This window comes from Terrapene carolina, unplaced genomic scaffold (assembly GCF_002925995.2).
Source record: "Terrapene carolina triunguis isolate 2854851 unplaced genomic scaffold, T_m_triunguis-2.0 Scaffold67, whole genome shotgun sequence".
NCBI classification, from domain to species: Eukaryota; Metazoa; Chordata; order Testudines; family Emydidae; genus Terrapene; species Terrapene triunguis.
This window is the reverse complement of record NW_020664418.1, coordinates 27,223,277-27,244,492: the sequence shown is the minus strand read 5'-3', so window position 1 is coordinate 27,244,492 and position 21,216 is coordinate 27,223,277. Positions and strand designations below refer to the sequence as shown.

General features: G+C 43.9%; 1 protein-coding gene across 1 annotated transcript in view; it reads right to left on the bottom strand.

The window, feature by feature from the left end:
• The window catches only part of RFX7 (regulatory factor X7), a 105,802-nt gene that overhangs the window by 24,078 nt on the left and 60,508 nt on the right, over nt 1-21,216 (bottom strand). Inside the window, exons 3-4 of the mRNA XM_024204913.3 lie at nt 16,614-16,696; nt 14,989-15,111 (exon numbers count right to left, since the gene is read on the bottom strand). Of these exons, the coding sequence (XP_024060681.2) occupies nt 14,989-15,111; nt 16,614-16,696 (206 nt within the window). The remainder of the gene's footprint in view (nt 1-14,988; nt 15,112-16,613; nt 16,697-21,216) is intronic.

Here is a 21,216-nt window from a genome sequence, read left to right as displayed (position 1 = left end):
GTATTATGACTGCTAGCCATCATCATCAAGATGGTTCAATAGGACTGCCGGCAGGACTGAGTCTCCAGGAGACAAAACATGTCTGCCCAGGTGCCTCTGACCGAACTCACTGAGGAATACGACGACGATGGATACCAGTCGTAATACACCATCTACTGCCAAAAGGCAAGGAGCTGCTGCTGTATAGCAATGCAGCCCCACGTCTGCCAGCACCCAGATAGCAGATGACGGCTACCAGTCATACTGCACCGTCTACTGCCAAAAGGCAATTAGCTGCTGCTGTGTAGCAATGCAGTACCACGTCTGCCGGCACCCAGATGACATATGGTGACGGTGAGCTGAGCTGAGCTGAGCGGGCTCCATGCTTGCCGTGGTATGTTGTCTGCACAGGTAACCCAGGTAAAAAGGCGCGAATCGATTGTCTGCTGTTGCTCTGACGGAGGGGGAGGGGCCTGACGACATGTACCCAGAACCCCCCGCGACACTGTTTTTGCATCATCAGGCATTGGGATCTCAACCCAGAATTCCAATGGGCGGCGGAGACTGCGGGAACTGTGGGATAGCTACCCACAGTGCAACGCTACGGAAGTCGACGCTAGCCTCGGTACTGTGGACGCAGTCTGCCGACTTAATGCACTTAGAGCATTTTATGTGGGGACACACACAATCGACTGTATAAAACCGATTTCTATAAACCCAGCTTCTATAAATTCGACCTAATTTCGTAGTGTAGACATACCCAAACTTGTCCTGGTTTAATTAACCCAGTTTAGTTAAAACTGGTGCAAATTCCTGTGTGGACACACTTCTATAAGTTTAAAACTGCTTAAATGGGTTTGGCAGGCCCCTGTTAATCAGGACTCGTGTACATAGAGTTTTTGTACTGTTACAATTATTGGTTTAGAAAAAGATAAGCAGTGCAATCTCATAATGTGGTCTAGTTATATTGGTTCAAAGATGCTTATATCTGTATAGAATATTCCTGTACATTTAGGAAAATAAACTATACCAATCTAAGAAAGCATGGTTGTATCTTTTCCCCATTTCTCCAATACTCAGAAAACAGCAGAAGGAATTTTGTTCTAACATCCATACCTCTCCCCCCAAAAATGTGACCCTGAACAAGAACAAGAGAACAAGAATGGATCATTTCAATCCAAAAAGTGAATTTTCTGGAAAATAAGAAGCATGTTAAAGCAGGGAATAATGGAAGCTATTTTGGAACCATATCCACATAGTAAGTTCTTAAATGATAATGCAGAAATCTGTATATACTTATACAGCACCTTTTCACAAACCACAGTGCCTGGTATTCTAACTAAACAACAAAAAGCACATGTATGCTAGCAAAATTCAGCTTTTATGAATGTAACAAAAAGCTTTCTAATTGAAAATAAACAGAGAAAGCACAGTGATTCTATAGATTAGAGAAACTAATGTACAGATGCTACAGCACTCCAGAAACTGGTGTTTCATTCCCAGTACCACCTGCTACAGCAAGAATAGCAATGGCACTAATTAGCAGTGATTTTCTGTATATCAATATACCAGCCAAAGGCTCCCTCCTGAAATCATGACTAATGTGGATGGTTGTAGAGGTGTTGGGATACAAGCAAAGCATATTTTCACTGTCAATATAACAGGATGGCCTGCTCCTTTAAGGACCAGGAGACCTGGGCCACTCAGATCTGTTGAATTTATGAGACCCAACTGGGAAGGGGTCAGGTGACCCCTATAAAAGGCGGAGAGGGAGTGACAATAGGGAGATGGGAGAGGAGACAGGCCTCTGGGAGCTGCAGCAAAGAGTGGGTCGAGGAACTGTTTTTGTGTTTGTTATTTTGTCTAAGTTAGAAGTTTGGAGAACAAAATGGTGCCTGTAAAAAGTCCTTCCTGGACTAGGGAGGCAGGCCAGCACCTTACACATGGGGGAGAAGACAAGCAGGTGATCAGTCCATAGAACTGAGAGGAAACATATAAAGCAGCCCTACGACAGTCAAGGTCCCACGTATTATTGAACAAATATCTGCTATTCATGTTTTTCATCATTATCATTATGAGATCAGAGCGTATACAGGGCTGGTAGATAATGACCTCCATTTCCATGAGTGGAGGGTACCCAGATCCAGTAATTTGCCCTGGGAGATACAAAGGGAGAAAGAAGCACCAACAGCATTAGCCCCCAGTGAGCGCCTCTGCAGCTGCTGTCACAATCACAGCATGACTTAACCCAAGCCATACAGACATGAGGAGGCAGCCAGCAGAGAAGCTTAGAGGATTCAGTCATCCATCTGGAAGCCTCTGCCACCACACGACTGAGGCGTCTCTCACCAAAGGATCTCCATTTCCCCTTCTACACTGCCCCAAAGCGATGGGATAATTGTAGTAAAATTCAGAGAGGTCAGCCTTGCAGGATTTGCTGGCCCCTCTAGTAGGTTTCTCTTGGGACAAGACCATCTCATGCTTTTTGCTTTATTTAGGTGAAAGAGAATGGTGGAAACATAAAAGACCAGGGTGCTGGGAGCCCAAGAAAATTCTTGTGACTACTCAAAAGCCTGGTCTACACTACAAAGTTAGGCTGACATACGTTGCCTTCTGACAACTTATTTGTGCATGTGTCTACACTCAAATTTGTCTCCTGCCAGCGTAAGTGATGACACAGTAACACCACCTTCCCAAATAGCATTGAACCATGCTCGACATACTCTAGTCAATGTAGGGCAAATGTAGATGCTGCCTGACCTATGTTGATCCTAACAGTCATCCAGCAGCTGTCCCACAATGCCTGACGCTGACTGCTCTGGTCACAATTGTGACTTCCACTGTCCAGGGTCATAGAGACTGGAAGCCACCCTCCTTGCATATTTTTGAAATGGCTTTTCCCGATTGCCCAGCTTGGAGCTCTTCTGTGTTGTGGTCAAAAGCTCAATCAATCATGCTGCCTATGCACTCTAGATGTGGTCCTGCCTGGAGTAGGTCAGCCGACTGGGACAAAGGCAGTCTAGCCTAGTGGTCAGAGTGGGTGTCAGGCCTAGTGGTCGGAGCGGGCATCTGCAGTTTGGAGCCAAAGTCAAGGGTCAAATGGGAAGGCAGGAAAAGGATACCAGAAGCAAGGATTAAGCCAGAGTCTGGAGCCAGAGCCAAAGGTCAAACTGGAAGGAGGAACTGGAGCAAGCAGGGGAGCAGACGAAGTGGGGAGGGTTCAAGGCTGGGGCAAGACAGAGGCAAGGCTGGGTACAAGGCAGGACCTGCAGGAACAAGGTAATGAAGGAGCAGAGAGAGTGGTTGGCAGGAGTGTGGAGAAGTCATCGAGCTGCTGCTAGTGCTGGCTAAGAACCAGCCTGCTGACCTCTGTATCCAAGCAGATGATGTGGCTAAGTGGGTAACCTGCTACAGACCATCTGTACTAATAAGGCTGCCTGGAGACTAGCTCTGCTGCAGACCCTGATTCTTTACAAGTAGACAGAGGACACTGGCTCTCCTGGGCCTCTGAGGAGAAGAGACTGGGCAGACACAGCTATGAACAAGCCATAGAAACATGGACATCTATGAAAAGATTGCACTGGGGATGCAGGCAAAAGGATATGACTGGGAATAGCAGCAGTGCCACGTGAAAGTGAAGGAACTGCGTTAGGCATACCACAAGGGTAGGAAGGCCAACAGCTGATCTGGTTCCGGGCTGTAGACCTGCTGCTTTTACAATGAGCTGCATGCCCTGGCAGAGACCCTATCAGAAACCCGCAGACCACTGTGGATACCTTGGAGGAGCCAGAAGAGGAGGAGGGATATGCGTCAGGGGGTCCAACTATGCCCCAAGACGACTGATGGGGAGGACACGTGACCTCCCCACATGTCTCCTCCTTGGGCCCCGTGCTCTCCCTGCCCCCTCCCCAACCCAACCTGGCTGGGAGGGGGGGAGGAGGAGGGGGCTCTGTCCTCCCACTGAGCCAGCTTCCCCTCCCCGCCCCCCCGGCATGTTCGGCTGCTCTTCCTGGCATCCAGGGCTGGGCGACAGAGCCACTCCCAGACGCTACCTGGTGCAGCACAGCAGCTACCTGGGAGAGTGCTTGGCTGTGGCAGCAGCGGGGTGCCTCCTGCCCGGCCTTGGCTTCCGGGATAGCGGCTGAGCAAGTCGGGGCCCCCCCGCCCCTCCCCCAGCATACTCAGAGTCGGCTCCTGCCCCCAGAAGCTGTGCCTGGGCAGGGAGCGGGCTGCCGCTGCTGCCCCTCCCCAGCCAGGCTGCAGGCTCTCTCGCAGCCAGCATGCTGTGTGCGCAGCAGTAGCCAGCTGAGAGAGAGCCTGGCTGGGGAGGGGTGGCAGCCCGCTCCCTACCCAGGCACAGCTTCTGGGGACAGGAGCGGACTCTGAGCATGCTGGAGGGGATGGGGGCTCAGGCTCACTCGGCCGCTGTCCCCAGAAGCTGAGACTCTCCCAGTCAGCCAGGACACTGCGCTGCACCGGGAAGTGTCCCAGAGTGTGGCTGGAAGAGGCTCTGGCCCCGTCCCTTCCTCTCCCCGCTTAGGCCAGCTGCTGGAGGGGTGGGGGGAGGGAGGGACACTTGTCCTTCCCTCAGCCTGAGCACGGAAGAGCCCAATCCCGGGGGAAGGAACCTCAGGACAGCACGTGCATGCGTTCTCCCTTCGAATGTTTAAATGTGAAGCGAGTGCCTGGCTCAACCTCATAGAATCATAGAACTGGAAGGGACCTCGAGAGGTCATCTAGTCCAGTCCCCTGCACTCAAGGCAGGACTAAGTATTATCTAGACCATCCCTGACAGGCGTTTGTCCAACCTGCTCTTAAATTTATTCCAGTGCTTAACCACTCTGATAGTTAGGACGTTTTTCCTAATGTCCAACCTAAACCGATCTTGCTGCAATTTAAGCCCTTTTCCAGTCTTCTGGAATGTCTCCTGTCCTCAGATAGCAGGACAAAGATACCAACTTTTCACTGTTTTACTCGTACGAAAAGAGGTAGAATTATTATCATTCCCCTGTAATATTAGGCAATGGGAAAGTGGGGGCATGCAGAGAAGTTTGTTTATGTAGCCTCCTGAGAGATGTGGATGTAATTTCCGTGGAGATATCTGAAATCCTCTCCTGAAGGTTTCTAGGGGTGGCTTCCTTATTTCTTCCTTCACAGTAGGACACTTTCCCACACCACTCCGTGCAGAGCCGGCCTTAGGGAAAATGGCATTCTGAGTCCAGAAGACGGGGGTTAGGCAAACCGGGGGACAGCTCCCCTTACAGTGACCCCTCCCGCATGGTTGGGGAGCAATGGGGGCAGGAAGCTGGGGGTGGGGAAGGGAGGGTGCAGAACTTCCTGCAGCCAGAGGAGGTTCCCGGAGATGGGTCTGATCTGGACACAGGAGCAGCCCATGCATGGGAAGAGGAAGTCCCATCCCTCCCCAGCCGGGCCAGGATTAACAGCCGGAGGACATCACACAGTAGGACTCCCCAGGTGGGGTGCCCCCAGCCCTGGCCCTCCCCGGCTCTGGGCCCTGTGCTTGGGGATTAAAGGGGCCTTGGGCTGGCTCTGTGTGTGTGTGTGTGTGTTTCGGGGGGGAGGGGGGGAGGGAGGAGGGAAGGGTTGACCATGGCATCCCTCTGACCACGGCACCCTGGGCGGTCATGCATGTCGCCCACCCCTAAGGCTGGCTCTGACTCCATGAAGACTTCAGCAGGCAGCATTGCAATAAACAGGCTAGCAGCATAGGGGTCCGGGAAGCTTTGGGATGCCAGCAGCACCAGCATCTGTGTTCCTCTGGGCCTTTGTGACCCTCAGTCTTTGAGAGATGTCAGCTAAAACCACCACTGCCTGTGAAAAATAGTGCCAGTATTCAGTGACATTGTCCTGTTATTCATACCATGGAAACAGGGGCCGGCCTTTCATTGTTGTTTGCAACCAAACAATTCCTTCCTCATTCCTGCCCCCTCTTACCCAAGGTGAGCCACACTCACCATGGCTGCAGGTAGAGAGCAGTGCTGTGCAGAAGCACGCCAAAGCTGAAGCATCAATAATGTCTTATTTAAATCTCTTATGGGAATAAGGGAAGAGTGTGCAGAAACTTATCTTTCGCCTTCCATTGTGACTGTAAACACGTTATGTCTGTCTGTTTTATCAGTAGCTGCTGCCGTTGAGGCCTTGAGGGATGCCCTCTCCACACCCGACCCTGATGATGAGGAGAAAGTAGAGGACAAGGGAGTGCATGTTCATCGAGATCCTGCAAGCTAGTGTTGCATCAGGCTGTGAGCAGAAGGCCTGGAGAAGAAAAGAGTGAACAGAAGAAAGGCCCAGGAGTCCCAGAAGGATAAGGAGAGGGAGGTGCACCAGGACAGAATAGGGCTTCTCAGACAGCAAACACAAATGCTGCAGACAGGGGCAGCAGGTTTGTATAATTTTTGGTGGTGCCCAGAATGGGTCTAAGTCCCCCACCCCCCGCACCCTGCCTTATAAGCTGATATACATTTTTTAAAATAATGTAAAAATAGACTGGAAACAGTAAACATTTAACAGTTTCCCTTTATTGCACAATATCACTATTATAAGAAATTGTTTTTTAACTAAGAATATCAACTTTATTAATACTCTTTTGAATACGGAAACAACCAAGCACTCTTGGGTCAATAGCCCTCAAAAGCAAATACTTTCTAAAATTAAAACAAATATAGCCCCTTCTTTTGCGATGTTCTTCAGGAGGCAGCAAACACTTTTAGTCATTGTTTGATTCTTGCAATGAGGTCATCCAGGAGACTTGCAATGTCCAATTCAGAGGTAGAGTTCTTAGGAACGTGCAGAAATGCCAAGTGATTTAGACGTTCTTGGGCCATTGACGTTCGCAAATAATTTTTCAGTCAGCGCAGGCAACTGAATGATCGCTCAGCGGTGCAGGTTGTAGTCGGAATTGTGTAGAATAATTTCAGAAGAATTGTAACTTCTGACACTATGTCACTCAAGCCTTTGTTTTGTTTTAGAAATTGCTTCACTTCGCTCACCAAATTAAGCTGGCAATTTCTCAATCTGCAAATATCACTCACATTTCTAAATGAAAACATAGCTCCTCCATGGGAGGGATAGCTCAGTGGTTTGAGCATTAGTCTGCTAAACCCAAGGTTGTGAGCTCAATCCTTGAGGGGGCCATTTAGGGATCTGGGGCAAAAATCAGCACTTGGTCCTTCTAGTGAAGGCAGGGGGCTGGACTCAATAACCTTTCAGGGTCCCTTCCGGTTCTATGAGATAGGTATATCTCCATATATTTATGTTAATGTCACCATGGAAAGCTTCACTTATTGGGACAATGTCCTGTTTCGAGCCATTTGCTGCATCAGTTATAATCTTCTCCAATTTTACTGCGAATGTAAAGCTTTCTGTTGAAAACCTCTGTTGAATAGCAACTTTGTAAGCATCAATGATCCCAACGTATATTTGATGAAAATACTCTTTGGGGTCACTGAAGGTGAAGCTATGTGCTTTCAGTAGCACTAGGCATTGTGTAGTATATGTTATCAAGTATTAAAGATGAATTTATTTTCAAAAAAAAAAAAAAAAAGATTGTGTACCAAAAACAATGCCAAACATTACAGTACTATTAAAAAACAATAAATTTTATTTTAAAAAATAAATTAATAGAATAGACTGGTAGCAATCTGTGGTTGCAAGCTTCCACAGTGCAATCACCACTCATTTGTCAACGGTCAATACAGCTCTCACTCTGGTGCCCCTACACGGAAGGGCTGGTGCGAGTTTGGCACACAAATCCTGGAATGTGGCCTCTCTCTCCTCTGAAAGTTCTGCAGGTACTTCTCATCCTCCCAAACCTGCATTACGATGTGATCCCACCAGTCAGTGCTTGTTTCTTGGGCCCAAGCGGCATTCCATCAACAAATCTGAATTGTTTTTCGCTATGTCCCTCAAAGAAATCATCATGTCCAGTGTTGTGGAGCTACTCCTGCAGATCTGCAAATACCATTGTTGTCTTGTGTTTGCAGCGTTCATGACAATACTGCCTAGCTGTGCGGGCTCCAAGTTTCTGTGACAGGGCTGGGAAGTGGGTGGCCTGGCCTAGGAGTTAGATGCAAACTAAGAGTCCAGGAGCCAATTACGAGGAATCAGCCTAGACTGGAACACCAGGAGATCAGAATCAAGAGACAAACCAGAGGGTAGAGATCAAGAATCAGTCTGAGTCAGGATACGAGGTCAGGTTCGGGTGATGGAACTGGATGGCAGGAACCAGGAGGTAGTTACCCAGAGTCTGGCTGAGTCAGGATACCAGGATGTCAGGATCAAAAGGCAGGAACAGGTAAACAACCAGACCTGTAGTCCATGTCAAGTGAAGCCCAGTTGTATGAATAACTACCTGTTTCCTCCCCTGGCTTACATAGGGGCTGAGGCCCAATCAGGAGTCTTGGAGCTTTCCCAATCAAGAGCATAGGGATAGGACTTGTGCCCCAGTTAGGCTTCATGATCCCCAGTCACAGCTGCTGCTTTTGAGCTGCTGGGTGGAAGATTGGAATGTGGTGACTCCCAAGACCCAGGTTCATGACCTGTAGGTCTTGACATTCTGACAGAGATGCTACAGCAAAAAGTGGGATTTAAAAAAAAAAAAAAAAAAGAAGACAAAAATTATGGGATAGGTATGGAATTATGGGATGGAGAAAGTTGCATGATGGAAACTTGACCTTTTGCTCCCAGCACCCCCTTGCACGACTCACGTGTTCCCCACAATGTATTCAAAAATTCCCCCAAAAACATTGCACCAGAGGGTGGAGCATGGCACAGTGGGATATCTACCCATGGTGCACCACACTTTGCATCAACACAAGCTCTCCTGTTGAGTACACGAAGTGCCGACACAAGCAGCCAAGCATGCATGCGCACGAGCAATATACTCATTGTGGCAGCTTTACACTGACATATCTTGCGTCGACCAAAGTTTGTAGTGTAAACATGGCCTCAGAAGCAGCTTTACCTTCTGCCATAAATTGGCTCTGAACGGACCTTTGCCAGTTTCACCTATCCATTTTCAGATGTCACCAGCCTCCACTGGACTGTGACTTGACTCGACTCTAGGGGCTCTCAAACGGTATGGTAATACAGCTAGCTGATGCCAGTTGTATTCTGGCTTTCAGCTTCAGTACAAAGCATCATCTCCGTAGCATACATCTGGGTGTACTCTACAGTTTCTTTGATGTAGTCAGTGAGAACTGAGAGAGTGAATGTTGAAAATCCTTGTTTGAAGTTGAGTAGTACAAGTAAAACCCACTTAAACTAGCAAGCACTGGGCTTGGGACCTTATCGCTCACTTCTTTTCAAATGAAAATTTTCACTCTAAGGGGAAAAAGAAAAGAAAAATATGCAACCATCAAGAATAGCAGGTCTGTTTCTAACAAGGACTTAGCAGCAGCCACAAATCTACACAGCTGCCTGGGGTTCCCTGGGTCCAGGCTGGAAGCTCCTGCAAGCTTGTGACCTTTTCGAGCGACTACTATTTTATCATGTAATTTAAATTTACAGACAGACCATTCCATGGCATTTGCAACCCCTCCTCCAAGCTCAGCCTGGAAAAGCCTCACGTGGTCTCTGTGGTCTCATGCTGACTCAGCGCCATGCACCAAATGCCTTTTCTTAATGGCTCCCCTCTCTGCTTGTTGCCCTCTTGGCATGTTGGTGGGCTTTGATATGCCCAGAAGCTTTTGTGCTTGCATGGAGGACAGGTTGAGTGAAAGCAGATGGGGGTGGAGGTGTCCAAATCAGAGATGGTAAAGATACTGCAGTCTTGCGTACTTTCCTTTGCAAAGGGCCTCCCCGCCTCCCTACACTATTCACAGTAAGGTTGACTCAGGATTTAGCTACACATTGCCTTAATCGACACCAACAGGAGTGTAAATTCTAACATGCACCAGCAGTTGCACACTAACTGGTCCATCTGGACTCTGCTGGCATGCACTAAACGTTCCCTAGTGTGCATTAATGCAGTACTATTTGCAACGGGACTACATGAACACACACTAGAGAACTTTTAGTGCATGCCAGCAGAGTCCATACAGGCCAGTTAGTGTGGGACATATTAGAACCCATTAGAATTTACACCCCATCTGGTATGGACTAAGGCACCATGCTGACAAGCCCTCAGAATAAAGCACTTTTTCTGTGAGACCTACAATCTAAATATGCGCTTGAGATATAAAATTTAAATTACTTGGAACATAAAATAAATTAATGAAATAAAGGCCAATAAAGACACAAGACTTTACAGAAAGTTTGCCTGTAAAGGTATGTCTAATTGCTTTCAGTTTTAGGGGACTGCACTATATATTCTTTTGAACTATTTTTTTATTTCCTTGAAAGAAAAGTGCATGCCTCCTTGTAGCATGGCACAATGGGGCAGTGGCTCTGCCTCGGTTTCCCTCTCGCTCTTCCACTGCTCCACCCAGACTCCAACACCTTCTGGGTTGAGGCGAGTTAGCCCTCCAGCTAGGTCATGTAATAGTTCCACCCCTTCCAGGGTACCCAAAGTCCAAAATAAACCGTAAGAAATGTAAAATCTTCCCTTCCCTCAGGGAGGACCAAATACGCAACAATCTACCCCAGTTCCTGGCCCAGCCAACCTTCTCTCTCCTAGTGAGAGCTCAAGATCTGTTCTCCTTCCCAGACAGGCATTTCTCTCTTTTTAGCTCCTCTCCCAGCCTGACACCTGCTGAAGTGTCATGGGGCGGGGTTGACTGGGCCCCCTGCAGCCCATCAACCCTAGGGTTTGTACACCCATCACAGAAAGTATCAGCCAATACTATAGTGTGTATGAAACAAAAAAAATATGTAACACTTAACACATTTGCCAATCCGCGTCAATCTAGCTGAGTTTTCAGCACTCAATCTCTTCTATTCTAGTTCCTGAGGCTTCCTTTTCTAACTCATTGCTTGAGATCTTTAACATTTACAATACACCATCTACAGATCAAGTGGTTGCCCTCTACAGACAGTGAAGTAGTGATTAATAATTTACAGGAGGAAGATGGGAACTAAAGAACTTCTGATCAAAATTTACCAACTCTATCAGAAACTTAAATGAACAATTAGCTCCATTACCTCAAATATTTGAATGATCTGATGCACTTATCTCAGATCATCACAGTGGCAGCAAGACTGCAGCAACAGAAGTTTTACAGCAGAGCCCAGACAGAGCTAGAAATCAGTGCAGCAACATGTGCCATCTTTAATTTTCTTCTTGAAAGATTTTCTCATCAGTTGAACCCGTGTAGCCGTGACTTTGCCCATTAAGCCCTTACTCAGGCAGATGGGAGTCTTGCCTGAGCAACAGCTGCAGGATTGCACTCTATGCACTAAATTCGTCTAGGATCTACACTGGTTTCTGATGGCATAGGCCCAGGTAGAAAATCCTTGCTGGTGGAAAGAAGTTGCATCAGCAAAACTCCTCTTTGCTGGATGGGTGTGTCAAACAGAATAGTGAGGGGACTTGATAAGGGGATGCATTTATTCTGTGCATCCCCAGTGCATACCATGCAGTCCCCAGCACATTTTAAAGCTGCATCTCCCTGGCGTAAACCTGAAGGGAGGCTCACAGAGAAAACATCACCTGCCCTCCCTCCCTGGTGTTAAAGCCTTCTAGGGCACAGAGGGCCTTGCTTATGATGGTTGGTGCAAACTGCACCTCCTAATGCCAGTGAGAGTGGATCTGTCCCTGTGAACCACCTCATATCAGGAATTAAACTGCAAGTTCTTAACCTTCCTGGGCTGCTACTATTTTATTTTGTAATTTAATTTTCATTTATTTTACCACTTTAAAGGCAAGATGAGTATAGTCACTTCTATCTAATCACAAAATTCAAATCTCTTCCTAGACACCCAACTTATAAAACCATAAAGAGAAGTAAATAAGTATAGAAAGGAAGAATTAGTGTACAGATAAAACTGCATTGAAGGTTGAAGAGGGAGGTAACACAAGTAAAATTTGTCTGTGCTGGATTTGGGTAGATTCTGTGCTTCTGCCTCCTCAAAAGTCTCGTTAGCCTCTGATGGACATATGACCCCTCCATATTTTATAATATTAATGAATTTTCTTATCTGTGTGTATAAAGTGCTCATTGTGAACTCCAAACATCTGTCTTCACAGGTGGAGGATGGAAATAACAACTCATGAGTGACATAGACAAAAGTAGGTTTTGAGATGTCTTAATCCCCCCAAGAAGGGAGAAATGTCTTATCAGAACTAATGCTACTATTTATATGCCATTTCCCACCACCTCCTACCCTGCGTCTATTCTCCTTTTGATGCACGAAGGTAACTCAAAAATATTCATGGCAGCTAAATGTTTTTAAAAGAGAACAGATGCTTTAAAAGGAGAACAGATTACAAATATTTGATATTTTCCCAGATATTTCCTCACCATCCTTATTTTGTGAGGGGGAAAAAAACAATACACAAAGGCTTGTTGTAGCTACACAGAAAATCTGTTCAAGTTTCACACTACACAATCTGTAGATGATTATTTTTCTGGGCATCTGTAGCTTGGCACAGCATGGAAGCCAAGCAGATTTGTTGCTGAACCAGGCTATAAATTATTTAATAAGAAATATATTTAAGAATAACGCTTACGTTTTTCTCTTGTGCAGCAGCTGCTGTTGCCTTTGTTGCTGTGTGTATATGTAACTGACTGCTCCGTGATTGGTTAATTCAACATACTTGCACTATTGGTTATGTTTCTAGCCTACGTCACAACTTGAGTTGATGGTGAGATTTCAGAACTAGGTGTGTGCGTGTTCAGCAACTCCAGGCAAGCTAATACCACCACATTTCAACTCAGTCGGAGCAAGTGACTCTGCCAGACAGCGTTAATTAAGGTGATGTATATACACACTGCAGAGGAAATCTGGTCATAGCACTGTGCAACTTCTGTGAGCTGAGTACTAAGCACCTTGCAGTTTACTGTAATCATTTGGAAGGCGAAACTGTTAATACCGCATCATAATTCTTTATTCAAATTCATCTTCAAGGAATTGGGCCACGTATTTTTGATTTGATTAATTTTTGGATTTTGGTTTTAAATACATTCAGAGCCAACTCTTGTCTGACTGCTCCCTTCCTCCAGTCCTCATCTCTTTTCTAGCTATATGGTAGCTTTGAGATCTAACTGAACACAAACGTGTATTGGCTTGGTTACCAATTCTATGACCATTATGATATACAGGGAAACCCCGCTATAACGCGCCCCGCGATAATGAGAATTCGGCTATAGCGCCATCATAAGGTGGCTCCCGCCGCCCCAAGCGTGCAAAACAAAAACAAAAACAAAAAAAAACACACCACACCGGCCGGAGCGCAGCCAAAGCACAAAAAACCAAAAACAAAAAAAGGAATGTGCCTTCCCCACTGCCTCTTCCCCCTTACCCCTGCTTCTCCTTTTGGCGGGAAGAGCCATTCTCCTCCCCAGCTGCTCCTCACTCTTCCTCTGCCCCTTGCACATCTCCCCTGCTCTCTGCCCAAGAGAAATTGACAGGCCTGAAACTGACTGGCTTTAAATGGTAAACTTTTCGTAACCCTGCTATACCGCGACCCCGCATTTATCGCAATCAAATTTTTTGGACCCCAATCATCGCGTTATAGCGGGGTTTCACTGTACTGCAACCTGTCGGAAACAGGCTTACTGCATGAGGGCTCATTCTCTGTGACAGACACAATATTTCATGTATTATTCCAGAGGGGATCATTTAGTGGACTAAAATCTTAGTTTTGAAATATCTACAATTCCATGAATTACTTGTTCAAACCCCAGTAAGGTCAATTCAGCCCTTCATCCTCCTGATGCAGATAAAGTGACTTTCATGCAGTTGACTTTGTGTGATGTGGTCTTTTGGTTGACCAGCCTTACCCAATGTATTGTCTGGGCTTTAAGATCTCTTAGCACTTTGAAGTTATGGTTTACTTCCATCTGCTTGACCAAAACTCCCCCGTTTGCACTGCTGTGCAATGTGTTGGGCACTGGTTAGTTGCCACCATCTTGCACGTAAGAAATCACTGCATTTCAGTGGTGATGTATGTACACAATTTGCAAAAAGTAATTTGGGCCTTTTTTGCATGAAAGGGACAATATAAATTTACTGCAAGATATTATTAGTGTTCTGTACAGAAATCCTCTTTTTCTATCATAATATAAATAATATTAATTTAAGTCCTTATTTTTTAAAAAGTTTCTTAACTTTAGATTTATTTAATCTGCAGTTTAAAATTATGATCTTACTTTCAAAAGTGCAAATACTGAATACAGTAGCAGTTGCATCACTGTAGTTAGTGCATCTTCAGACATTATGTTAATGCATAGGAAGTGGTCTTATATGCATTTATTACCAGGAATACGTACTAAGGCACTGAGACATACAACACAGACATATATGTGTCAGTGGAATAATGTATGACTTGCCCAGTCTCTGAGTTAAGTAAACTCTGATCACTAATTTTGTTTTAATTAAATGCATTTTTAGGTTCCAAACTTGTAACTGGCTCCACCTGAATACAGGAGTAGAGTCTCAGGAAGCAGGGCCTTTCTGTGTATACTGCACTCTAATTTGAGCAAGTTTAATATCCAGATTATTATTTATGATTCATTTTATAAAAACATTAACAACGTCCTTCCTCAAAGTCTGAAACTGCAGAAAAAAAAAGATTTTTCACTTCTTTATTGTTCTGCACAGATGGTGAAATCTTAGTCCTACAAAAGTCAATGGCAAAATTCCCACTGACTTCAGTAGGCCCAGGATTTCATCCACAGTTCCTCTCATTTAAACCTCATAGTCAACATAAACAATGTCAGATTTTAAGTTCTAACTTCCACCATATTTAACTATACTTTAGTCAAGGCAGTTCAAGCCTCTGCTTATAAAGGAAGCAATTGTAGCATCTGGTTAAATATCTGTACTGTGTACACTACTCTTTATGCATTGCTACAACTAGATGTATGGATTCAATTTAGCAGCACTCACTTGTACTCATCATAAACTTCCTGTTTGGGAAGGGATGTCTCTGGGTGCTCCTCCAAGGTATTCCGAATCCAAGAAAATGCATGCATTTGCTGCGCACGGCTTGATGACATCGAGATCTGATCGCTAAGTGAAAACAGAAATAGTTCTGATGAAGACAATGTACTCTATAGCTCCTCTTCAATTAGTAGAGTTAAGTGTTCAAATGGGCTGAAAAGATTCACATGGAAAGAAATCATGGACAAACAGGAGTTCCTGTGCAGGCATCCCGTAAGCGCAATTCTTAAAATTTACTCCATAATGTCTCATCTATGAGCTGTTTTTGCTGAATAACAGTAGGCATAAACAAGACCAGAACTTTGATCATTCCTTACAAAGCCATTCATACAACATCTATTCATGTATGCATCCACAGAACCCCAATTTCAATATAGAGTGGGGGGTGGGTGGGAGGGAGAAAGGGCCACTTCAGACAGGTTCAAATACCATACCTCCTATGTTGTCCAAGCCACTGCACCTCTCTTCCACTATATGTACAATGTCTCCCTGATATCTTGCTGGGCTGGTCTTCCCAATGCACCCCCATTTTATATGAGCATAAGGAGCTTTCATACCCAATACTATTGTATAAATCAGGGTCAGGATATGACACAATGAAAACAACATTAAAGAAAGGACAATTTACTGCATTCCTGAAATAGGTTTCTGTGAGTCCAGTGTAGCAATGGGCAAACTGATCGGAAAGCTGTATGCAAGGTAACCCATCAGTCAAGCAGAATGGAACCACTGAGTATAAAGAACTGTAGCACCTTCTGGATCTCTAATGTGGTTCCCCTAATTGATGCTTTAGACTTTGTACGGTCTGCACTGGGGACATACAGAATGACGAACTTCATGTAGCCCATCATATTTAAAAGGTTATGGTCATCCCTCATATCTCCCAAATGCATTTTACAATTTGCCTCAAACTTCCCAGAAATGTCTGTCCTGGCATAAGTTCCTGCCTATACACTTTCATGTGGATTGGTTATGTTTTGGTGAAGTTAAAAGTTAAGGCGAGATTCTTCCTTAAATTATGGAGAAAATGGAGTCTCTTCATAATTAAAAAAACATGAGTACTCAAAATATGGGACATTTCAATCAGCTCTAATAAAAAACACTTGTTCTGGATATCAGTATGAGGGGGAAATGGTTAATTATTACAAGTGTGAAATGTGGAGTTATTTCAGAGATGGCAAGGACCTAAATGAACAAATACTGTCAGACCTACCATGAAGTAATAATCATTCTTTCCTATAGTAATATTTTAAGTGCTAGATTATACCTCCATTACATAAAAATTGAGGCAACAGTCAGACCTAGTCCATAATCAGATTCCCAACCAAAAGCACTTCCTCATAAACAGCAAAGCTTATATTGTCAGATTTGTTATTATGCATCAAGGGTTCCCAAAGTTCAGATTTACTGAAGAACTAGTTCTCTGAAAATATTAAAGACACTTTTCCTAAAAAAAATAATAAAGAAGCATTACTGTTTCCAGAAACAGTAGATAAATGTGTGTTTGATGGGAAAAAAAAATCTCATGGGAACTATACCAATATTAATATTAAACACCCACACCCACACACCTTTTCTCTCCATTGCTGGGACCCGAAGGCAGTTGAAGGTAGAGGTAGAGTTTCTCTAGGTCTGTAAACTTCTCAACTTCTTGCTAGAAAACAAGGTTTTTTAAAAAAGCAAATGGTAAATGAACAGCATGACGGGTTGTAAAAAAAACACCAAACACACATTTTCAAAATGATCCCAAATAAAACAACACGTAATATTTGGCAATGTGAAAGCATTAGACTGCAAGGTCTTTGGGGCAGGGACCACCCTTTTGTTCTGTGTTTGTACAACAGGATCCTGGTCCATGACTGGGACACCTAGAGACATTATGGTAAGGCAAATAATAATAAATATTAATTATGATCACCACTTAAAACAAAAGTGAACATTGGAATATTTGCCTGTTTTTAACTGCAAAGGAAAAAGTTAATCCTGATAACCAGAAACAGTTTTCCCAGCCAAAAAACACTGTAATGAAAAGAAGTTTAAATTGAAACCTTTCATTATGATTTCCTAGTCTTGGAGGGCCACATTCAACACCCTAAGACCAAAGCATCAGATAATGGCTCTTCTGTAATAAAGCACGATTGTTGGACTGACCATACAACTGTATCAGTGGTCAAACAGAGCAAGCCCTAAAGAAGGCTTTTTGGAAAGTCAATGTAAGTGGCTGTCACAGAGTGATTACATCGATATTGATGGCCAGATTCTGAGCTGCTGTACATCATTGTACCTCCACTGACTTCAACAGAGCTGTGCCCATTCCTATCACCTAAGGATCTGGCTCAAAGCCTTGAAATCAGTGGTTCTCAACCTATTTACCACTGTGGGCCGCATATGCAGCTCTCTATGTATTATGTGGGCCGCATCCACACAATCTATATATACTACCTGTATGGCCCTGAGGATATCACATGGGCCACAGCTGTGTGCTGTTTGGGTTGCCGGTTGAGAACCACTGCTTTAAATCATGGAAGGTGGTGAAAAACAAAACAAACACAGCAGGCACATGCACACCCGAGCAGCAGATGCATGATGCAGTGTTATCATGAAGGAACCAGGCTTTGGGTGATCCCAGTGCAGTAAATTGGAGTCTGAAATATTAGCAAAGTCAATTTTGGTAACCTGGGTAACATATCCAAGCGTAGGGCACAGACGAATAAACCAGACTTCCCACAGCAAGAAGCAAATAATTTCCTTCAGGAAAGTACCAAAGATAAGGAGAACTTACGTTATTTAAATAATAATGTTTATATAAAAATTTACACTTCATTTGTATTAACACTAATTTGAGAAGACTATTGCTAAAGTAAAACTAGTTCATGCATAAGCAACATTGAGTAAATATGAGCAATTATTTTTTAACATAAAACAATGCTATCTGGAATGTGATTAATTCATCTCTCCTTGACCGTTATTTCACTTTTAAAATTGCTCAACTAAAAGAGAAAACCAAGGCATCTGCTTATTAAGTCTAAGAGTGAATGAAACCAAGGAAGAAAGCAACTAATCAGAACTTTAATTTAATTTCAAAGCAGGGTGTCCCCTAATTCAATCAAGGCAGAGAGGAGTCTTGTCAGGTGGCCAAGAGATCAACACCTCTGAAAAACTACGAAGGGGGATGTACTGTAAAGTGAATTATTATGTTAATATTTATTTTGTTTTGTAATTAGTGTATAACTAGCAGCATCACAGTGTAAAACAAAACAAACAATTCTGAGAATGATACAACAAACAACATATATAAAGTCTCCTGAGAGGACTGAGCCACTAAGTAATGAGAAAATATATTCTGAGGAAAGAAAGAACTAGACAAAAATTTGTCTGGGGGAGGTGAGACCAGAGAATCAAAGAGCGTTCTAATCCTAAATGGCTAAGACTGGCTAAGACAAAAAAGAAAAAAAAAAAAAAAAAGAGAGAGAGAACTTGTGAGAGCCAACAGACACAACAGTAACATGTTGGGCACAATCTATTCAGATTCACCACTTTTATAAGCTGCGGCAAATCACAAAATCTGGTATTTTTACTGACACTAACCCCTGAAACTTGCTGACAATGATTTCTGTGTGACTTTTACTGCAGTTCATACAAAGGTTGTGGTACTTAAATTGCCTTCTCTATGGACAGGTCTCATGTATTTTTCAATACATACTGTGGGGTCACTGAATTCTCTCCCCCCCATGGTCTCCCACCACTGTGGAAGCAGGAGGAAAGAGAACGGATTACCACTACATCTGCTTTACCTGGGCTTAGGCTAAGAAGGTGGTGCTTCAATAACAGCAGGGTCCTTTTCTCTTAGAGCAGGGAGCAAACTGAAAAGGCACTGCGAAGTGTAAAAGGCAGCTGATCCAAGAAGGAGCCACAGGGAGAACTCCATTCCCACAAGAGGAAAAAGAAAAGAGACTCTCTCACCATCAACCCAGGGTAGAGTTTTGTCTTCTTTAAACATTGCCCACTGCATATTGCTTCACTATATTTTTATAATGGGATTTTAGAAAGAAAAAAAAATGCAAATAGGGTAATTTGTGCAGCAATGGCCCCGGTTTCTACACATGACAAACTTGCCATCTTGAGACATAAGCAGAAAATGTAACAGGAGTTGAAAAAAGCCAATTCTTCAGCTGGAAGAAAGGGAGATACAAGAACCAACCGCCTATGGTGAAATGGCCACTTTGGGGTTACAGCTGCTTGTAATTTAAAAGGCCACAGGCCAGTATCCAGAAAGGGCAGGCTGGGAAAATAGCTCCTATAATAGGGCAGTGGTAAGACCATGCAGTGGTAAGAACTAAGAAAGTCCAGGCAGAGACAAAGAAAAGGGCTCTGGTAAAGAGACAGAAGATGGCTTCTATGTTAGGTTATAGAATTTTTTCCCCTCGTTCATACAAGTGACTCCCCCACTATACAGAAGCAGGAAAAATATGCCTGGCAAGCAAATTAAATGGGAGGCTCCAGTATGTATTTACATAGAGAGTCATCCACCCTGATCTGTTCCTGGGTGGAGCTGTGTCTCACTCCTTCAATTTCAGACAGATCCAGAACTGCACTTGCCTAGGATCGTGTTCTCTTTTTTTTTTTTTTTTTGTTCCAACAGCCACTGTAGGTTTGAGCAAAAGTCAAACGTGAGTTTTAAGGAGCCAAAAGATGAGAACTGCTGATATATGCAGGGTTGTAGTTCCTTTAAGGGTTTTTAGTGAAATAAAGAGCAGCAAAGCTTGAGTGATTTCCTGTTGCCAGACCTGGAGGTGGAATCACAGCCCATTTTTTTCCTGGCTTTTTGGTGAGGATGGGTTGAAGGATTTGAGCACTGCTGCAGGCTTTTTAGGATGCTATATGCTTTGGGAGTATACTCTTAACATTGAGCCTTAAGTTTTGAATCTTTTTTTTAAATAACTTAGTTCCAGGATCAGTTCATCTCAAATCTGGAAAAAGGAAATATGCTACCAGCAAGCCACCGGAGTGGCCTCGCTGATTTTTTTTTTTTTAATTAAAAGAACGTAGATCCCAAACTACAGCTGGTAAAAACAGTAATGAAACGTGCATATAATGGCAGATTTGCTATAAAACTTGTCAGACTTCATTAGAATACATATTCATTCATGATTGATTGACTCTATAGTTTGCTCTTCTACTCTCGTCATTAAATCTTGGCCAAATTCAGTCCGTGGCAGAGTAGATTCATCTGATTTATAATCCTGCTCCTTAGTAACACAACCCTGACAGTGGGGGTGAGGGAGAAGGAAGGATTACTAATAATGAAGAGTTCATCCAAACAGCAGTTACTATTTTAAAAATGGATGTTTTTAAAAATAACTAACTGCAAGTAAACAAAACTGACATGCAGCGTCTCAGGATGGAAAAGTCACTTGTATAAACTACATTTCTGATGCTATGCATACTAACATGAGCCATTCAAAATTCATGCAGGAATGAACTTGCCTTGTATTAAGTCGGTAAAACACAGAACTTACTATGACTTATAAGAAGAGCTTTGTGCTCACATTGAAACATTGCCATTTTTGACTCTTCCTACCAGTTTTCACACCTTATATGTTTCAACAAAAAAGTGTGAGGTTTCTAAAATGTCTCTGCGGCAAAGCTTGAAACACACCTGACATTACCAGTCTAGCTTCCCGTCTTAAAAGTACTTTCTGGAGTAGTGAAAGATCATACAATCTTTCAACATGGTAAAATTATTCATTTTTACTCAGAAGTATTACATCAAAGCTCTGAACAAAACACTAACACACAGATAGATAACTCTTGCAGAAAACATCAAGGATACTAAAAATCAACAGCAAATTATATCTGTGAACTGCAAGATAATTCTATGCCAACGGATTTTTCCCCCATCTACTTTTTCAGTGTCCTTTAACTCCTTTTGTAAAATTATCTGACCAGAAAAGACTCACAAATGTGAAGTATAATACAGAAACAGCATGTCTGACCCACTTCAAGCTCTGAGAAAAAACGGTTACCTACCTTCTGTAACTGTTCTTCGAGATGTGTTGTTCACGTCCATTACACATTAGGTGTGCGCGCGCCGCGTGCACGGACGTCGGAAACTTTTTCCCTCAGCGGCTCCCGTTGGGCCGGCAGGGATCCCCTCTCCCACCAGAGCGGCGC